Source organism: Citrus sinensis, chromosome 1 (assembly GCF_022201045.2).
Source record: "Citrus sinensis cultivar Valencia sweet orange chromosome 1, DVS_A1.0, whole genome shotgun sequence".
Lineage (NCBI taxonomy): Eukaryota > Viridiplantae > Streptophyta > Magnoliopsida > Sapindales > Rutaceae > Citrus > Citrus sinensis.
The window spans coordinates 758438-773523 of NC_068556.1; the positions used below are offsets into that span (position 1 = coordinate 758438).

At 36.3% G+C, this 15086-nt stretch overlaps 2 protein-coding genes across 2 annotated transcripts; both read left to right on the top strand.

Moving 5' to 3' along the window:
- The first annotated feature begins 958 nt into the window (after nt 1–958).
- On the top strand, nt 959–2954 carry LOC102612488 (aspartyl protease family protein At5g10770-like). Its single transcript, XM_006483443.4, has 3 exons — nt 959–1204; nt 1327–1764; nt 1983–2954. Exons 1-3 carry the CDS (start codon nt 1039–1041, stop codon nt 2810–2812), a joined length of 1434 nt encoding a protein of 477 aa, XP_006483506.2. The 5' UTR covers nt 959–1038; the 3' UTR covers nt 2813–2954.
- A 2418-nt stretch (nt 2955–5372) lies between these two features.
- LOC107177631 (aspartyl protease family protein At5g10770-like) lies at nt 5373–14793 on the top strand. The gene is made up of 2 exons (XM_052441108.1): nt 5373–5661; nt 13824–14793. Exon 2 carries the CDS (start codon nt 14017–14019, stop codon nt 14656–14658), a length of 642 nt encoding a protein of 213 aa, XP_052297068.1. The 5' UTR covers nt 5373–5661; nt 13824–14016; the 3' UTR covers nt 14659–14793.
- Nucleotides 14794–15086: the final 293 nt, after the last annotated feature.

Below are 15086 nucleotides of genomic sequence, written 5' to 3' on the forward strand. Positions count from 1 at the left end.
AACAATTACTGCCAAAAGTTACTTGTAAAAATATGATCTCGATCAGTGAGGCCCGCCGTGAAGCTTGAATACATTGTCTATAAATGAGCTTTGGGTTTCCTCCAGAAACTAGAAATTAATTGAGAAGAAAAAGAAAAAGGAGTGATATCAACTGGCATTTGGAGCAGAGAAAAGTAAATGATGGCTAGCATTATCTAAAGGGAAATTATCATTCGTATACTCTATATTTGCTTTGTTATCAAAAATATTACAATACTTTGAGAGTGTATCAATCGTCCACCATTAGTTGACAAAATGTATCAGCCGACCACTAAACCGTTAGTTGCCGTTTGAAAGTTAACGGAATTACAGTGAATTGACGATTTTACCCTTGAAAATTATCACTTGTATACCCTTAAATTCTCTTTTTATCACTTATATACCCTTAAATTATCACTTGTATTATATGAAAAGACCAAATTACCCTTCTGACGTCATCATACTTAAACGGCAACTAACGGTTTGGTGGTTAGCTGATACATTTTGTCAACTTAGAGTGGACGATTGATACACCTTAAAATTGTTGTAGTATTTTTGATAAGTAAATTAAGGGTATACAAATGATAATTTTCCTTATCTAAATTCAACCAAACGATAAAAGATTGTTCTCCAACTTAATGAGTAAAATGTGAAATCTTGATTTTGTGTTTTATTATCCAATTAATTTTATCAAAACATCTCACTGAACAGTTAACTTATTTTCAGGAAATGGAAAAGAAAGTGGCACATAACACCGAACAGGAACTAATATGGTAAGTAGGATAAATCAAATTTAACGTTATTTTAGACAGGAAATATAAAAAGCGCACAGAAAAATTAAAATTATGTACGTACGTAGTATTTGTTAATCCATTTATCAAAAGAATTGGTATCTCAAACAATTTCCCTCTCCAGTTGCTATATATAAGGGGAGCCAAGATAGCAAATATATAGTTCGTGTTCTTGAAAGCTTAGTGAACATATTTGGCCACAAAAAAATAACAGCCCTCTGAGTGCAAAATGTGGATTCTCTCCAAGGCTTTTCTTCTTTTTATATGTCTTCTCTGTTCATCCAACAATGGCGCCTACGCTGACGACAACGACCTCTCCCACAGTCACATTGTTTCAGTCAGTTCTCTATTACCACCAAATGTTTGCAACCGCACACGCACAGCTTTGCCCCAAGGTTCTAATATAATATATATATACACACACACACACGCATGGTTTTGATTTTCCCCTGTTATTGTTTTTATGATCATAAAAACTAGCACTAACTAAAAGCTATGTCTGCGCATACATATTAAGGTCCCGACAAGGCATCTCTAGAAGTAGTAAGCAAGTACGGCCCATGTTCAAGGTTGAATCAAGGGATAAGTACACACGCTCCCTCTCTCTCAGAAATTCTGCGTCAAGACCAGCAACGACTCCATTTAAAGAATTCCAGGCGTTTGCGAAAACCCTTTCCTGAATTTTTAAAGAGAACGGAGGCCTTTACATTCCCTGCCAACATCAACGATACTGTGGCGGATGAGTACTATATTGTAGTGGCCATTGGGGAGCCGAAACAGTATGTTTCTCTCCTTCTGGATACTGGTAGCGACGTCACTTGGACTCAATGCAAGCCCTGCATTCATTGCTTTCAACAAAGGGACCCATTTTTTTATGCGTCCAAGTCCAAAACCTTCTTCAAAATCCCCTGCAACTCCACATCGTGCAGGATACTCCGTGAATCATTTCCTTTCGGTCAAGATTTACTAATTCTTTACTTTTTCGTCACCAAAATTAAGATATTGGATAAGAATACATAGACAATTAAATCGAAGCTACAGTGCTATAAACTTAAGCTTGATAGAAGATTATTAAAAAATAATCACAAATAAGATCAGCTGTAAATCCAAATTTTATATCTCTGGTGGAAATAATTCAGAGTTTTTTTTTTTTTTTGCTTCAAATATAAGCAGGTAATTGCAATTCCAAGGAATGCCCTTTCAACATTCAATACGCTGACGGCTCAGGCAGCGGCGGCTTTTGGGCGACTGATAGGATAACTATACAAGAAGCCAACAGCAATGGGTACTTTACGCGGTACCCTTTTCTGTTGGGATGCATTAACAACAGCAGTGGCGACAAAAGCGGAGCGTCCGGAATTATGGGTCTCGACCGAAGTCCGGTATCCATAATTACAAGAACTAACACAAGCTATTTCTCTTACTGTCTACCTTCGCCATACGGCTCCACAGGATACATAACCTTTGGTAAAACTGATACTGTGAACAGTAAGTTCATAAAATACACTCCAATAGTCACTACCAGCGAACAGTCTGAATTTTACGATATTATCCTCACTGGAATAAGTGTTGGTGGGAAAAAACTTCCTTTTAATACTTCATATTTTACTAAGTTCGGTGCAATAATCGACTCGGGCAACATCATCACGCGGCTTCCTCCACCCATATACGCAGCTTTGAGATCAGCATTTCATAAAAGGATGAAGAAATATAAGAAGGCAAAAGGACTTGAAGATCTTCTTGATACATGTTATGATTTGAGTGCTTATGAAACAGTTGTTGTACCAAAGATTGCAATCCACTTCTTAGGTGGTGTCGACCTTGAACTCGACGTGAGGGGGACACTAGTCGTCGCTTCTGTGAGCCAAGTGTGTCTAGGCTTCGCTACATATCCTCCGGATCCCAATTCTATTACTCTTGGAAATGTTCAGCAGCGAGGGCACGAAGTGCACTACGATGTTGCTGGAAGGAGGCTTGGTTTTGGTCCTGGAAATTGCAGTTAGTTAATAATAAAGTTGTGCTTAATTTCAAGTATTGTATGGTCCATGTTCTACTCAATCTAAATATTCAATAAAGCTGTTTGTACGTACTTGCAGTTATTAGTAAATATTAAATAAAGCTATTTGTACTTGCAGTTTTTAATCAGCTGTGCTTTGAAGTATGAAAGCTATGAGTTATATGTAGGAGCAATAGAATGGGCATAAGCTATTTTAATTAGAACACACGGCATTTGTTTTTCTTTTCTTTTTTTTTGTCCCGGACAATATAAAATTTTTTATTTCAAAGCTCAGGTTGAGGATTGAGCATCGATTGTAACACTAAAAAATTTCAGTGATGAATGATTGTAATGGAAAGCAGTTGGATATGTTATAAAATATCGTCTCATCGTGAATAGTATTTAAGTTGTGCATAAACAAAACGGCGTCACATAATACTGTAGCTTATTATAAGGTGATCACTATCGCCCATTAAATAATTATTATGATATGTAATGGAATGTTTATGGAATTGGAAAGCTCACAATAACTTTATAAGAAAGAGTTAAAATTTTCAATATGAATTCAGTCTTTAATTATCAAGTGCATTTACTCCACGTAGAGAAGCTGAGTACAGAGCAGTACTACAGCAGCAGAAGTGGTTTAGCTTACCTCTTTACTCCCTGAACTAACGCTGTAACTTATGTCTAAACCAAGGATCCAATGTGATGACAACCCAAGTGTATTGCCTTGGCCGAAAATCGAGTCTTTGATAAAATGAATCAGGTGCGATGAAATGTCTCAAACTCTCAATGAAACCTCAGCAACACTGATTGAAATAGTGACTCAGGAAGAATGAAGGATGTGATCTCGGGGGATGACATTATGTGACTAGCTAATAAAAAAAAGCATAAGCAGTCACTTGTAAAGGACACAGAATTATATGTTAGTAATATGCCCTAAAGGCCAATCGAATGGTGTTTGTTTGTTTAGGGAATTATTGTATTTGAATAGCATTTTGATATTTATAAAATGGCAAAGTTATCAACATTCATAAATTAATTTAATGAATATAGTCCAAGAAGTAAAATAGTTAAGGAACACATTCTCGAGTTTGTCGATAATATGAAACGTGCATCCTTTGTATTATACTTCTAAAATAGTTCCTAGTGGTGGATTTATGATTGGACATTATAAATTCCTATAAACACTAGTATGTGTTATGACTCCTTATGGTATGTGATACTAAAATGGATGGTGAGTTTCATATCATTGACATGAGATGTCAAGTCAAACACATAGGTACTTGTTGAGAGAGCGAGTTTACTGAACTTGACCAAATATAGTAAGCCATATGGTTTTGAGTGTTAATGGCTTATTATACATTGTAATAGACACTATGTTTAGTAATGATCTTTAGACCTGAGGCATAACAGATGTCTTATACATAGACATCTATGATATGTGAAAGCATAATGATTGATTCCTAATCAAGGAAGAGATCTAGCAATAGCTGTCATGGTTGGCTATGTACGAAGACAAGTGTATGGCCAATATAGAATTCATCACTTTGTAATATACAAAAAGGATGTCCCTATGAGATAATATGAATTGGCATGAGAAATCCTTGGCCAAGGTGAAATATATTTGAAGGAGTTCAAATTATATTTTCATGTCAAGTTCATTTAGATTTATTTTGAGATAAAGCACAACTGCTTAACATAATAAACCATAAGCCGTGCTTTTCTCTGGACATGGATGATGAAGAGACCAAGACATAGAGATACAATAGAATAGGTTCTATAGATCCAACAATTCTTGTTATTTGGATAGTTGTGAAATACTGCTAGGTGTCACTCATGACTTGTAGAAACCTTAAGATTAATATTGGTGAAGTGTATTAGCAATGCATCTTAAGGTCATTAGAAAAGTTCTATTTGATGACTAAAGAGTTTAGCATCATTTAATGAATAAAGAGTTATCATTAAAATAGTTCTACTACCTTATAACTAAGAACCTAAAAGGTCACACACCAAATAGAAATGAAAAAGGAGTTACTAGAAAATGAGAAGTTAAATTTCCTAATTTTAGGAAAATCGATATTTATATTATAATTCATTAAGAATGAATATATATATATATATATATATATATATATATATATCTTAAATATGATTTAAGATAGAAATTTAGATATTCTATAAATAGTTTAAGGAACAAAATAAATTTCATAAATCCTCAATTAAACATTATGTAATATCGAGCACGTAAAATGACCATTTTGGATATGTTCCGGTTCATATATGATTACGGACTTCTAGACCAATTTTGGGTTTAGAATTTTGGGCTTTTATTGGATCTAATATGGATTAAGAGAAAGCATTAGAACATGTCACAAAAGAAGCCCACATTTAACCATTTGATTTGATCAAAATGGGATTAATTAATTAAAGACAAAATTAATTAATATAGCTATTTATTTATTTTATTAAATAAAATATTGAAGTGATAAGATCACATTCAATAAATAATAGCTTAGTGGGTGGGTCTAGAACATGATAATGTTTGGTGCTATTATTGAAGATAATGGTGGCTTTATTTGGTGGAATGAATTATCATGAACTAGCATTCATGTTTCTTCATTATCTCTCTCATTTCTAAACGAAATTTCGAGATTCCAAATCCTATGAACTCCTAGAACATTTCTAAGTGTGGACTGACTAGAGGCATCACAATTGGGGTGCTTTAAGGATCTCAAATCGTGGCAAAACAGAAGCTGTTCGTGCAGAGGTCTATTTTCTGGACAGTGTTCGTAGCTTGCTGTTTTCAGTCATTTTCTCCTACTTCACGAAGTCGTTTTTGAAACTACAAGTGAGGTAATTAAACGTCAATCTTTCCTCTTGATTTTCGTTTTTGAATGAAGCTGATCCGAGGTTTCTAGAGCTTCCGCCATCCGTTTTAATTTTACTGCACAAAAGTTGCGTTTTTAGTAACCTCATGGACAAATGTTGTCCTTCATTATAGACATTTAATCAAATTTGTTTTAGCCATAGGATCAAGTTCACAGCCGGTATTTTACAATACTTGACGAAGAAGAAACAATACATTTAATTAAACTTATGAAATGAATGAAATCAATAGGCTGCACTTTTGCAATTTATACATGCGTAATTCTGACCTCACCTTTGCACACGCGATAGATCCATCGGGCATATTCTAAAGTTATGCCCAGTAAAGATAATGCTCTCCTTTCCTTTTCAGCTTATTGAGTTGAATGGTGTCATTGACGTTATGTTTATCAGAATAAGCAAGACTGACCTTAGCCAAATATTAGTTGTTACAATTGTATACCCGCTAACTATTCAATCACGAAGCAAGATATTTTTTCTCGTTTTTGGCGTATGCTTTACTCTTGAAAGTGGAAGACAAAAGTCTCTTGCTTTAGTAGGTCCAAATTATTTCAGCCACTATGCGAAAAACACTACTTAACATGACATTTCCGCTTCTTCGAGGTCCAGCAAGAATGTGCAACACATGGTTCGTAGTAAGAAAAGTCCGATCGCTTTTTTGGTAATTGGATTGGGCTACAATTTTCATACAGAGTGGGGCTCTTAATACGCCTCAAAAATCCTTATACCACTATTTTAAATTTTATTTCATAAATACCTCCATTTTGATTTATAAAAAATAAATGCACATATTAATATTAAATGTAATACTATAACTACAAACTCTTATACAATCTATTTTTATATAAATGTAATACTATAACTACAAACTCTTGTACAATCTATTTTTATATAAATTGATGTGATATTAAATCATTGGTTGAGTGAAATATAAAATAACAAATCTAAATTATATGGATCATGTAGTGTTTTCATTCAACCAATCATGTTAAGCCATGTTAGTTTGTATAAAAATAATTTTTACAAGAATTTGTACATGTATCATCATCTACCCAAAAAAATTCACCCAAAGAAAAATAGATTTCTTAAGTTTTGATTCATAAAAATATACAAATCTTAAAATCTTAAACTATTTTCTTACTATTAGTTTCTATCTTCATAACTCTAAACACCTATAATTTTCTCTTAAAAAAATTAAATATAAATTATGAAATGGGATGGGTTTAAAAGGTTTATTAGAAGGATAATGTTTAATTGAATATTCAATACTTATGCAAATTCAATTTTATTCATAATTCTGTGAAAAAAAAACAAAAGAAATTGCTACCAAACAGTTACTAACTAACGACAGGAACCAATGTGGTATTTTCAAAATAAATAGGATCATAGTGTCGCTATGTCAAATTTTGTTGTGGATCAAATTGAGAAGCATCCAAAATATGCATGCACGTAATATAAATAATAAGAAGCTAAAGGAAGACAGAATGATATTGGACAATCCAAAATATCCAGATTACCATGCTCCGGGTTTGCCGCCTCAGCATTTATTGTTTGAATGACGAATCCCCGCCAAGGTAAGGGTTTGGGTTAGGCTTTTTCAAGCCCATTAGAGTATAAAATTTAATTCGAATTGATCCGAACTCAATCTGATTTTTCAACCCGATCTGATTATTGGGTTGAATTCGGATGAATTTTTATTCAACCCGACCAACCCGAAACCCGATCGAATTGATCCGAACCCGACCCTAACCTGATTTTGCCCAACCCTACGTAGTATCACTTTATTACTCCATTTATCAAAAGAATTCGTATCTCAAATAATTTTAACCTCCAGTTTCTATATATAAGTGAAGCCAAGATAGCAAATATTTTGTCCATGCATCTTCTTGTAATCTTCGAGAACATACATTTGGCCACGCATAATGTGGATTCTAGTCAAGGCTTTGCTTCCTTTTATATGGCTTCTTTGTTCATCCAACAATGGCTGTGCCAACGACGATGACCTCACCCATGGTCACATTGTTTCAGTCAGTTCTCTAATACCACCAACTGTTTGCAACCGCACACGCACAACTTTGCCCTATGGTTCTTATATTATACATGCACATGGTTGTGATTTTATCCTGTTAATTTTTTTTTATAATCATTCATAAATATTGTTGAAATGAACTCAAACTCATCAGAACAACTTGTCGGTTTTAAGTTGTGAAGATGAGTGACATGTCGATTCATTTGAGCAATATACTAGAGCTGACAAGTTGCCAATGTCGTACAAGACCTTTAAATCTCACGTGTCTAATGCATGCCTGGTTTAAGCTTAAACGGCAATGCTAGCAAACGTTTAAAGAAGGCTTTATAATAACGCGTGAGAAGCTCGTGACAGGTTGGTTAAAAGGCTGTTAGATTTGGAGGGAAAATCTGGATCTGTTACCCTTGCACAACTGATATATAAATAAGCTAGTTCTGGTGTTAGTGTGCGTGATCAAGGAGAGAGAGAATAAGCAGTTGTAGTGAGAGTTGATCTTAGCGAGTAATCTCTGTATTGTGTGCTATCATCTCTGTAACCTTGAAGCTTAATAAAGTTACTCTCTGTGTTGGTTTTCTCCTGTGGATGTAGGCACTCTCAAGGTGCTGGACCACTTAAGTTCTTGTGTGATTCTTGATTCTTTGGGCTGTGTTCTTTGATCCGATATTTGTTCTTGGTTAGTTTAAGTTTGATTCTTGAGTCTTTAAGTCTGAGTTAGGTCTTAGGGTGTGATTAATCTAGTAATCATAAGGGTTAATTTCACAACAATTGGTATCAGAGCCTTAACTCTGATTTCAAGGTTCAAGAATGGGTTCAAAAGTGGATCTTGAGAAGTTTACGGGGCAAAATGATTTTAATATGTGGAAGATCAAGATGGAGGCTTTGTTGATTACTCAAGGGCTGAAAGAAGCCATAGATCCAATCTTTAAGCTTGAAGGAGGTGAGGCTTTATCATCTCAGACCCCAGAACAAGTAGCAGAGATTGACAAGAAAGCTAGAAGCACAATCATTCTGAGTCTTGGTGACTCTGTAATTCGAGAAGTGGCTAAAGAAAAAACTATTGCTGGTTTATGGGCCAAGTTGGAGAATCTGTATATGACAAAGTCTTTGGCAAATAGACTTTACATAAAAAAGAAGATGTTCTCACTGAAGATGATTGAAGGGGCATCATTAAATGAGCATATAGATGAGTTCAATAAGGTTTGTGATGAACTTGAGACTATTGATGAAGGTCTGAATGATGAAAGCAAAGCTTTGCTACTAATCAGTTCTTTACCATAGTCTTACGAGCACTTTGTGGATGCACTACTGTATGAGAGGCAAATACTCTCCCTGGAAGAGGTTAAATCTGCTCTTGGAACCAAGAAGCTGAAAGATAAGAAAGATAATCCAGAAAGTGAATCAAGTGAGGGACTGATGGCAAGAGGCAGACCTGAGAAGAGAGAAAGCAAAGGAAAGAAGCAAGACAGATCAAAATCTAAACAGAAGAATTTAAAGTGTTTCCATTGCCATAAAGAAGGGCATTTCAAAAGAGATTGCCCTAAAAGGAAGAATAAGAATAAAAAAACCAAAGAAAGAACATGAAATGCAGCCATAGCCATAGAAGAAAAATGTAGCTTTGAAACAGTTGGAGTATTTATTGCCACAAGTTAGAAACCTCAAGGTCAGTGGGTCTTTGACTCAGGTTGTACCTTTCATATGTGTCCAAATAGAAGCTATTTTACAATATATCAGCCATGTGATTAAGGTATGGTCTTAATGGGTAATAACTCAATGTGTAAGGTGGTTGGTATTGGGACTGTTAGCCTTAGAATGTTTGATGGTGTGATAAGGGAATTGACATAAGTAAGATTTGTTCCTGATTTAAAAAGGAACTTAATTTCAATTGGCATGCTAGATCAAACAAGTTGTGTGATTAAGACTGAGAAAGATGTATTGAGGGTAATTAAAGGCTCAATGGTGATCATGAAAGGAATAAAACAAAATGGCCTGTATGTGATGGATGGACACACTGCTGTTGGAGAGGCAAGTGTAACTGACAGTAGAGGGAACAGATCAATGCTGTGGCATTTGAGGATGAGGCATATGAGTGAAAGAGGTTTGAGAGAGTTACAAAAACAAAGAGTCTTTGGGGATGATCAGATAGGAGCTTTGGGGTTCTGTGAGGATTGTATTATAGGAAAATCCTCGAGGTTAAGGTTTGAGATTGCGGCTCGCACCACCAAAGAGAAACTTGGATACATACACTCGGATTTGTGGGGGCCTGCACAAGTGAATTCACTAGGTGGGTGTAGATATTTTCTGACTTTTATAGATGATTTTTCAAGGATGGTTTGTGTCTTTGCACTCAAAAGTAAAGATGAGGTTCTGGAAAAATTCAAAAACTGGAAGATTTTTGTTGAAAACCAGACTGGTTTGAAGGTAAAAACTCTGAGGACAGATAATGGCTTTGAGTACTGCAATAAGCTGTTTGAAGAATTCTGTGAAAAGAATGGTATTCAGAGGCACAAAACTATCACCTATACCCCTCAACAAAATGGTCTTGCTGAGAGGATGAACAGGACTTTAGTGGAGAAGGTAAGGTGCATGCTAATCTATTCTAAGCTCCCAAAAACCCTTTGGGCAGAAGCTTTAAACACATCATGCTACTTAGTCAACAGAAGCCCTTCAACTGCTATAGGTTGTAAAACACCAATGGAACTTTAGTTAGGAAGAATGGCTGACTATGCAAAACTCAGAATTTTTTGCTGCACATCATATGCTCATGTGAAGTAGGGTAAGCTGGAACCAAGAGCATTAAATTGCAGGTTTCTAGGGTATCCAGAGGGTGTTAAAGGCTATAGATTGTGGTGTGTTGACTCAAAGCCACCACAGTGCATCATAAGCAGGGATGTAAGATTCCATGAAAAAGAATTATTGAATAAACCAAGGAGCCCTGTTAGCAACACTGAATCAGGCACTGAGACTAATAAAGTGGAGTTTCAGGTGGAGCATCAAAACTTGAAAGAACTCGAGCTTGAAACTGAGGGTGCTGAAATAGAACCTGAAGCTGGTGTTGAACATGAATCAGCAGAAAGTGAAGAGGACACATATCAGTTGGCAAGAGACAGAAAGAGAAGGACAATAAGACCACTTAAAAGATATGTAGTGGCTGATCTGATTGCATATGCTTTGAATGCTGCTCAAGAGCTGAATGATGAACCTAGGACTTATCAAGAAGATATCACAGGCAAAAACAAGTTGGAATGGAAGAGGGCAATGGATGAAGAGATGGCATCCCTAATAAAAAACAAGACTTGGAAATTGATTGAAAAACCAGCTAAGAGGAAAACAGTAAGCTGTAAATGGATCTTCAAGATTAAAGATGGTATACCTGGAGCTGAACCTATAAGATTTAAGGCTAGACTGGTGGTAAGAGGCTTCACACAAAATGAGGGAATTGACTTCACTGAAGTATTTTCTCCTGTAGTGAGACATGCTTCCATCAGAATTATTCTTGCACTTGTGGTTGTTTAAGATATGCATTTTGAGCAGATGGATGTAAAAACAACATTCCTGCATGGTGAATTACAAGAGGAAATTATAATGCAGCAGCCTGAAGGGTATGTGCCATCTGGTAAAGAAGATTGTGTTTGCTTACTTAAAAAGTCTTTGTATGGGTTAAAGCAATCACCCAGACAATGGTATCTGAAGTTTGATAACTTCATGATAACACATGCCTTCAACAGGTGCAGCTATGATTGTTGTGTGTACTTCAAAGAGACAAATGGAGGGGGAATGATATATCTTCTGCTGTATGTAGATGACATGCTGATTGCATGCCATGACAGGGAAGAGATCAATCACTTAAAGAAGCTTTTGAGCAGGGAATTTGAAATGAAGGAACTTGGAGAAGCTAAGAGAATTCTTGGAATGGATATCATCAGAAACAGGACCAAGAAGAGTTTGTTCTTAACTCAACAGAGCTACATTCAGAAGGTTCTGATGAGATTTGGAATAAATGATGCTAAGCAAGTACAGACACCATTGGCAAGCCACTTCAAGTTGTCTACTGCTCAGTGCCCTCAAACTGAAGTAGAGCAATGAAAAATGGCTTGTATACCCTATTCTAGTGCAGTAGGTAGCCTCATGTATGCCATGGTACTCACCAGACCTAATATCTCATATGCTGTGAGTTTAGTGAGTAGGTTTATGGCAAACCCTAGATATGAGCACTTGAGAGCTGTTCAGTGGATTATGAGGTATCTGAAGGGGACCCTAGAGGTTGGTTTGATCTATGGTGGAGAAGACAAAAGTGGACACACATTGATTGGTTATGTGGATGCTGATTTTGCTGGTGATCTTGATAAAAGGAGGTCACAAACAGGGTATTTGTTTACTCTGGAAAGCTGCATAGTCAGCTGTAAAGCAATATTACTGAATGTAGTGGCTTTGTCCACAACAGGGGCTGAGTATACTGCAGCAGCAGAAGCTCTCAAAGAAGCAATTTGGCTGAAAGGCATGATAACTGAATTGGGAGCAAAACAAGAGTCTGTAACAGTATACAGTGACAGTCAGAGTGCTATACATCTTAGCAAGAATCAATCCCATCACGAGAAAACAAAACATATAGATGTTAAGTTGCATTTTGTGAGGCTTGAGGTGTCAAGGGGAGCTGTAAAGTTGTTGCAGATTTATACTAAAGAAAATCCAGCTGACATATTAACCAAGGTTGTGCCAACTGCTAAGTTCATCCTTTGCATGAACTTAGCAGGTATCTGCAGGTTTTAAGAAGCTGCAGATGAGGAGAAGACAACTTGAAATGAGGGAGCTGAGAGTGTTGAGTTCAAGGTGGAGATTGTTGAAATGAACTCAAACTCGTCAGAACAACTTGTCGGTTTTAAGTTGTGAAGATGAGTGACATGTCGGTTCATTTGAGCAATATACTAGAGCTGACAAGTTGCCAATGTCGTACAAGACCTTTAAATCTCACGTGTCTAATGCATGCCTGGTTTAAGCTTAAACGGCAATGCTAGCAGTCGTTTAAGGAAGACTTTATAATAGCGCGTGAGAAGCTCGTGACAGGTTGGTTAAAAGGCTGTTAGATTTGGAGGGAAAATCTGGATCTGTTACGCCTACACAACTGATATATAAATGAGCTGGTTCTGGTGTTAGTGTGCGTGATCAAGGAGAGAGAGAATAAGCAGTTGTAGTGAGAGTTGATCTTAGTGAGTAATCTCTGTATTGTGTGCTATCATCTCTGTAACCTTGAAGCTTAATAAAGTTACTCTCTGTGTTGGTTTTCTCCAGTGGATGTAGGCACCCTCAAGGTGCTGAAACTTAAGTTCTTGTGTGATTCTTGATTCTTTGGGCTGTGTTCTTTGATCCGATCTTTGTTCTTGGTTAGTTTAAGTTTGATTCTTGAGTCTTTAAGTCTGAGTTAGGTCTTGGGGTGTGATTAATCTAGTAATCATAAGGGTTAATTTCACAACAAATATATATATATATGCATGTTTAAGGTCCCGGCTAAGTTTCTCTCGAAGTAGTCGGAAGGTACGGGCCATGTTCTAAGCTGAATCAAGGGAAAAGTAGAAACACTCCCTCTCTCAAAGAAATTCTGCGTAGAGACTAGAGACCAACAACGATTCCATTTAAAGAATTCCAGGCGTTTGCAAAAAGCCATTCTTGACAATTTCAAGAAAACCAAGGCGTTCACATTCCCTGCCAAGATCGAAAATGTTGCAGTCGACGAGTATTAAATTGTAGTCGCCATTGGGGAGCCGAAACAGTATGTTTCTCTCCTTTTGGACACTGGTAGCGGCCTCACTTGGACTCAGTGCAAGCCGTGCATTCATTGCACTCAACAAAGGGACCCAATTTTTTATTCATCCAAGTCGAAAACCTTCTCCAAAATCCCTTGCAGCTCCACAACGTGCAAGATACTCCGTGAAATACTTCCTCCAGATAGGATAAGTATATATAGACAATTCATTACTTATTTCATCACCAGAGTTATTGGATAAGTATATATAGACAATTAATTAAAAAATAATCACAAATACGATCAGCCGTAAATTCAAATTCTACTGAAAATAATTGGAAATTATTTATTTAATAAATGCAGACAATTGCAGTTCCAAGTAATGCCCATTCAACATTGCATACGCTGACGGCTCAGGAGACGGTGGGTTTTGAGCGACTGATAGGATAACCATACAAGAAGTCAACAGAGACGAGTAATTTACTCAGTACCCTTTTTCTGTTGGGAACGATGCACCACCAACAACACTGGCGACCAAAACGGAGCGTCCAGAATTATGGGTCTCGACCGAAGTTCGGTATCCATAATTTCAAAAACTAATACAAGCTACTTCTCTTATTGTCTACCTTCACCATACGGCTCCACAGGATACATAACCTTTGGCAAACGTGTTTCTGTTAGCAATAAATTCATAAAATACACTCCAATAGTGACTACCGCTGAACAGTCTGAATATTACGATATTATCCTCACTGGAATAAGTGTTGGCGGAGAAAAACTTCCATTTAAAATTTCATATTTTACTAAATTGAGTACAGAAATCGACTCCGGCAACATCATCACGAGGCTTCCTTCACCCGTATACGCAGCTCTGAGATCAGCATTTCGTAAAAGGATGAAGAAATATAAGAAGGCAAAAGAATTTGAAGATCTTCTTGGTACTTGTTATGATTTGAGTGCTTATGAAACAGTTGTTGTACCAAAGATTGCAATCCACTTCTTAGGTGGTGTCGACCTTGAACTCGACGTTAGGGGGACACTAGTCGTCGCTTCTGTGAGCCAAGTGTGTCTAGAATTCGCTATATATCCTCCGGATCTCAATTCTATTACTCTTGGGAATGTTCAGCAGCGAGGGCATGAAGTGCACTACGATGTTGGTGGAAGGAGGCTTGGTTTTGGTCCTGGAAATTGCAGTTAGTTAATAATAAAGTTGTGGTTAATTTCAACTATTGTATGGTCCATGTTCTACTGGATCTAAATATTCAATAAAGCTGTTTGTACTTGCAGTTATTAATAAGTTGTGCTTTGAAGTATGAAACCTATGAGTTATATGTAGGAGCAATATATAAAATGATCAGAAGTTTCTTTGATTAGAATAACATATGGTTTTTTTTTTTTGTCTAGTAATATATAATCTTTTATTTCAAAATTCAAGTTCAGGATTGAACATCAATTGTAACACCAATAAATTTCAATGATGGATGAATGTGTTGGTGCAGAGGAGATATCGAGAGAGAGAGATGAAGACAACGATTTACCAATGAGATTGAACAAGTAAAATTAACATAGATGATTTTTTTTTTATTCCAACTAAAATTGAATTTTTAAAGGAATTAAAATGGATAT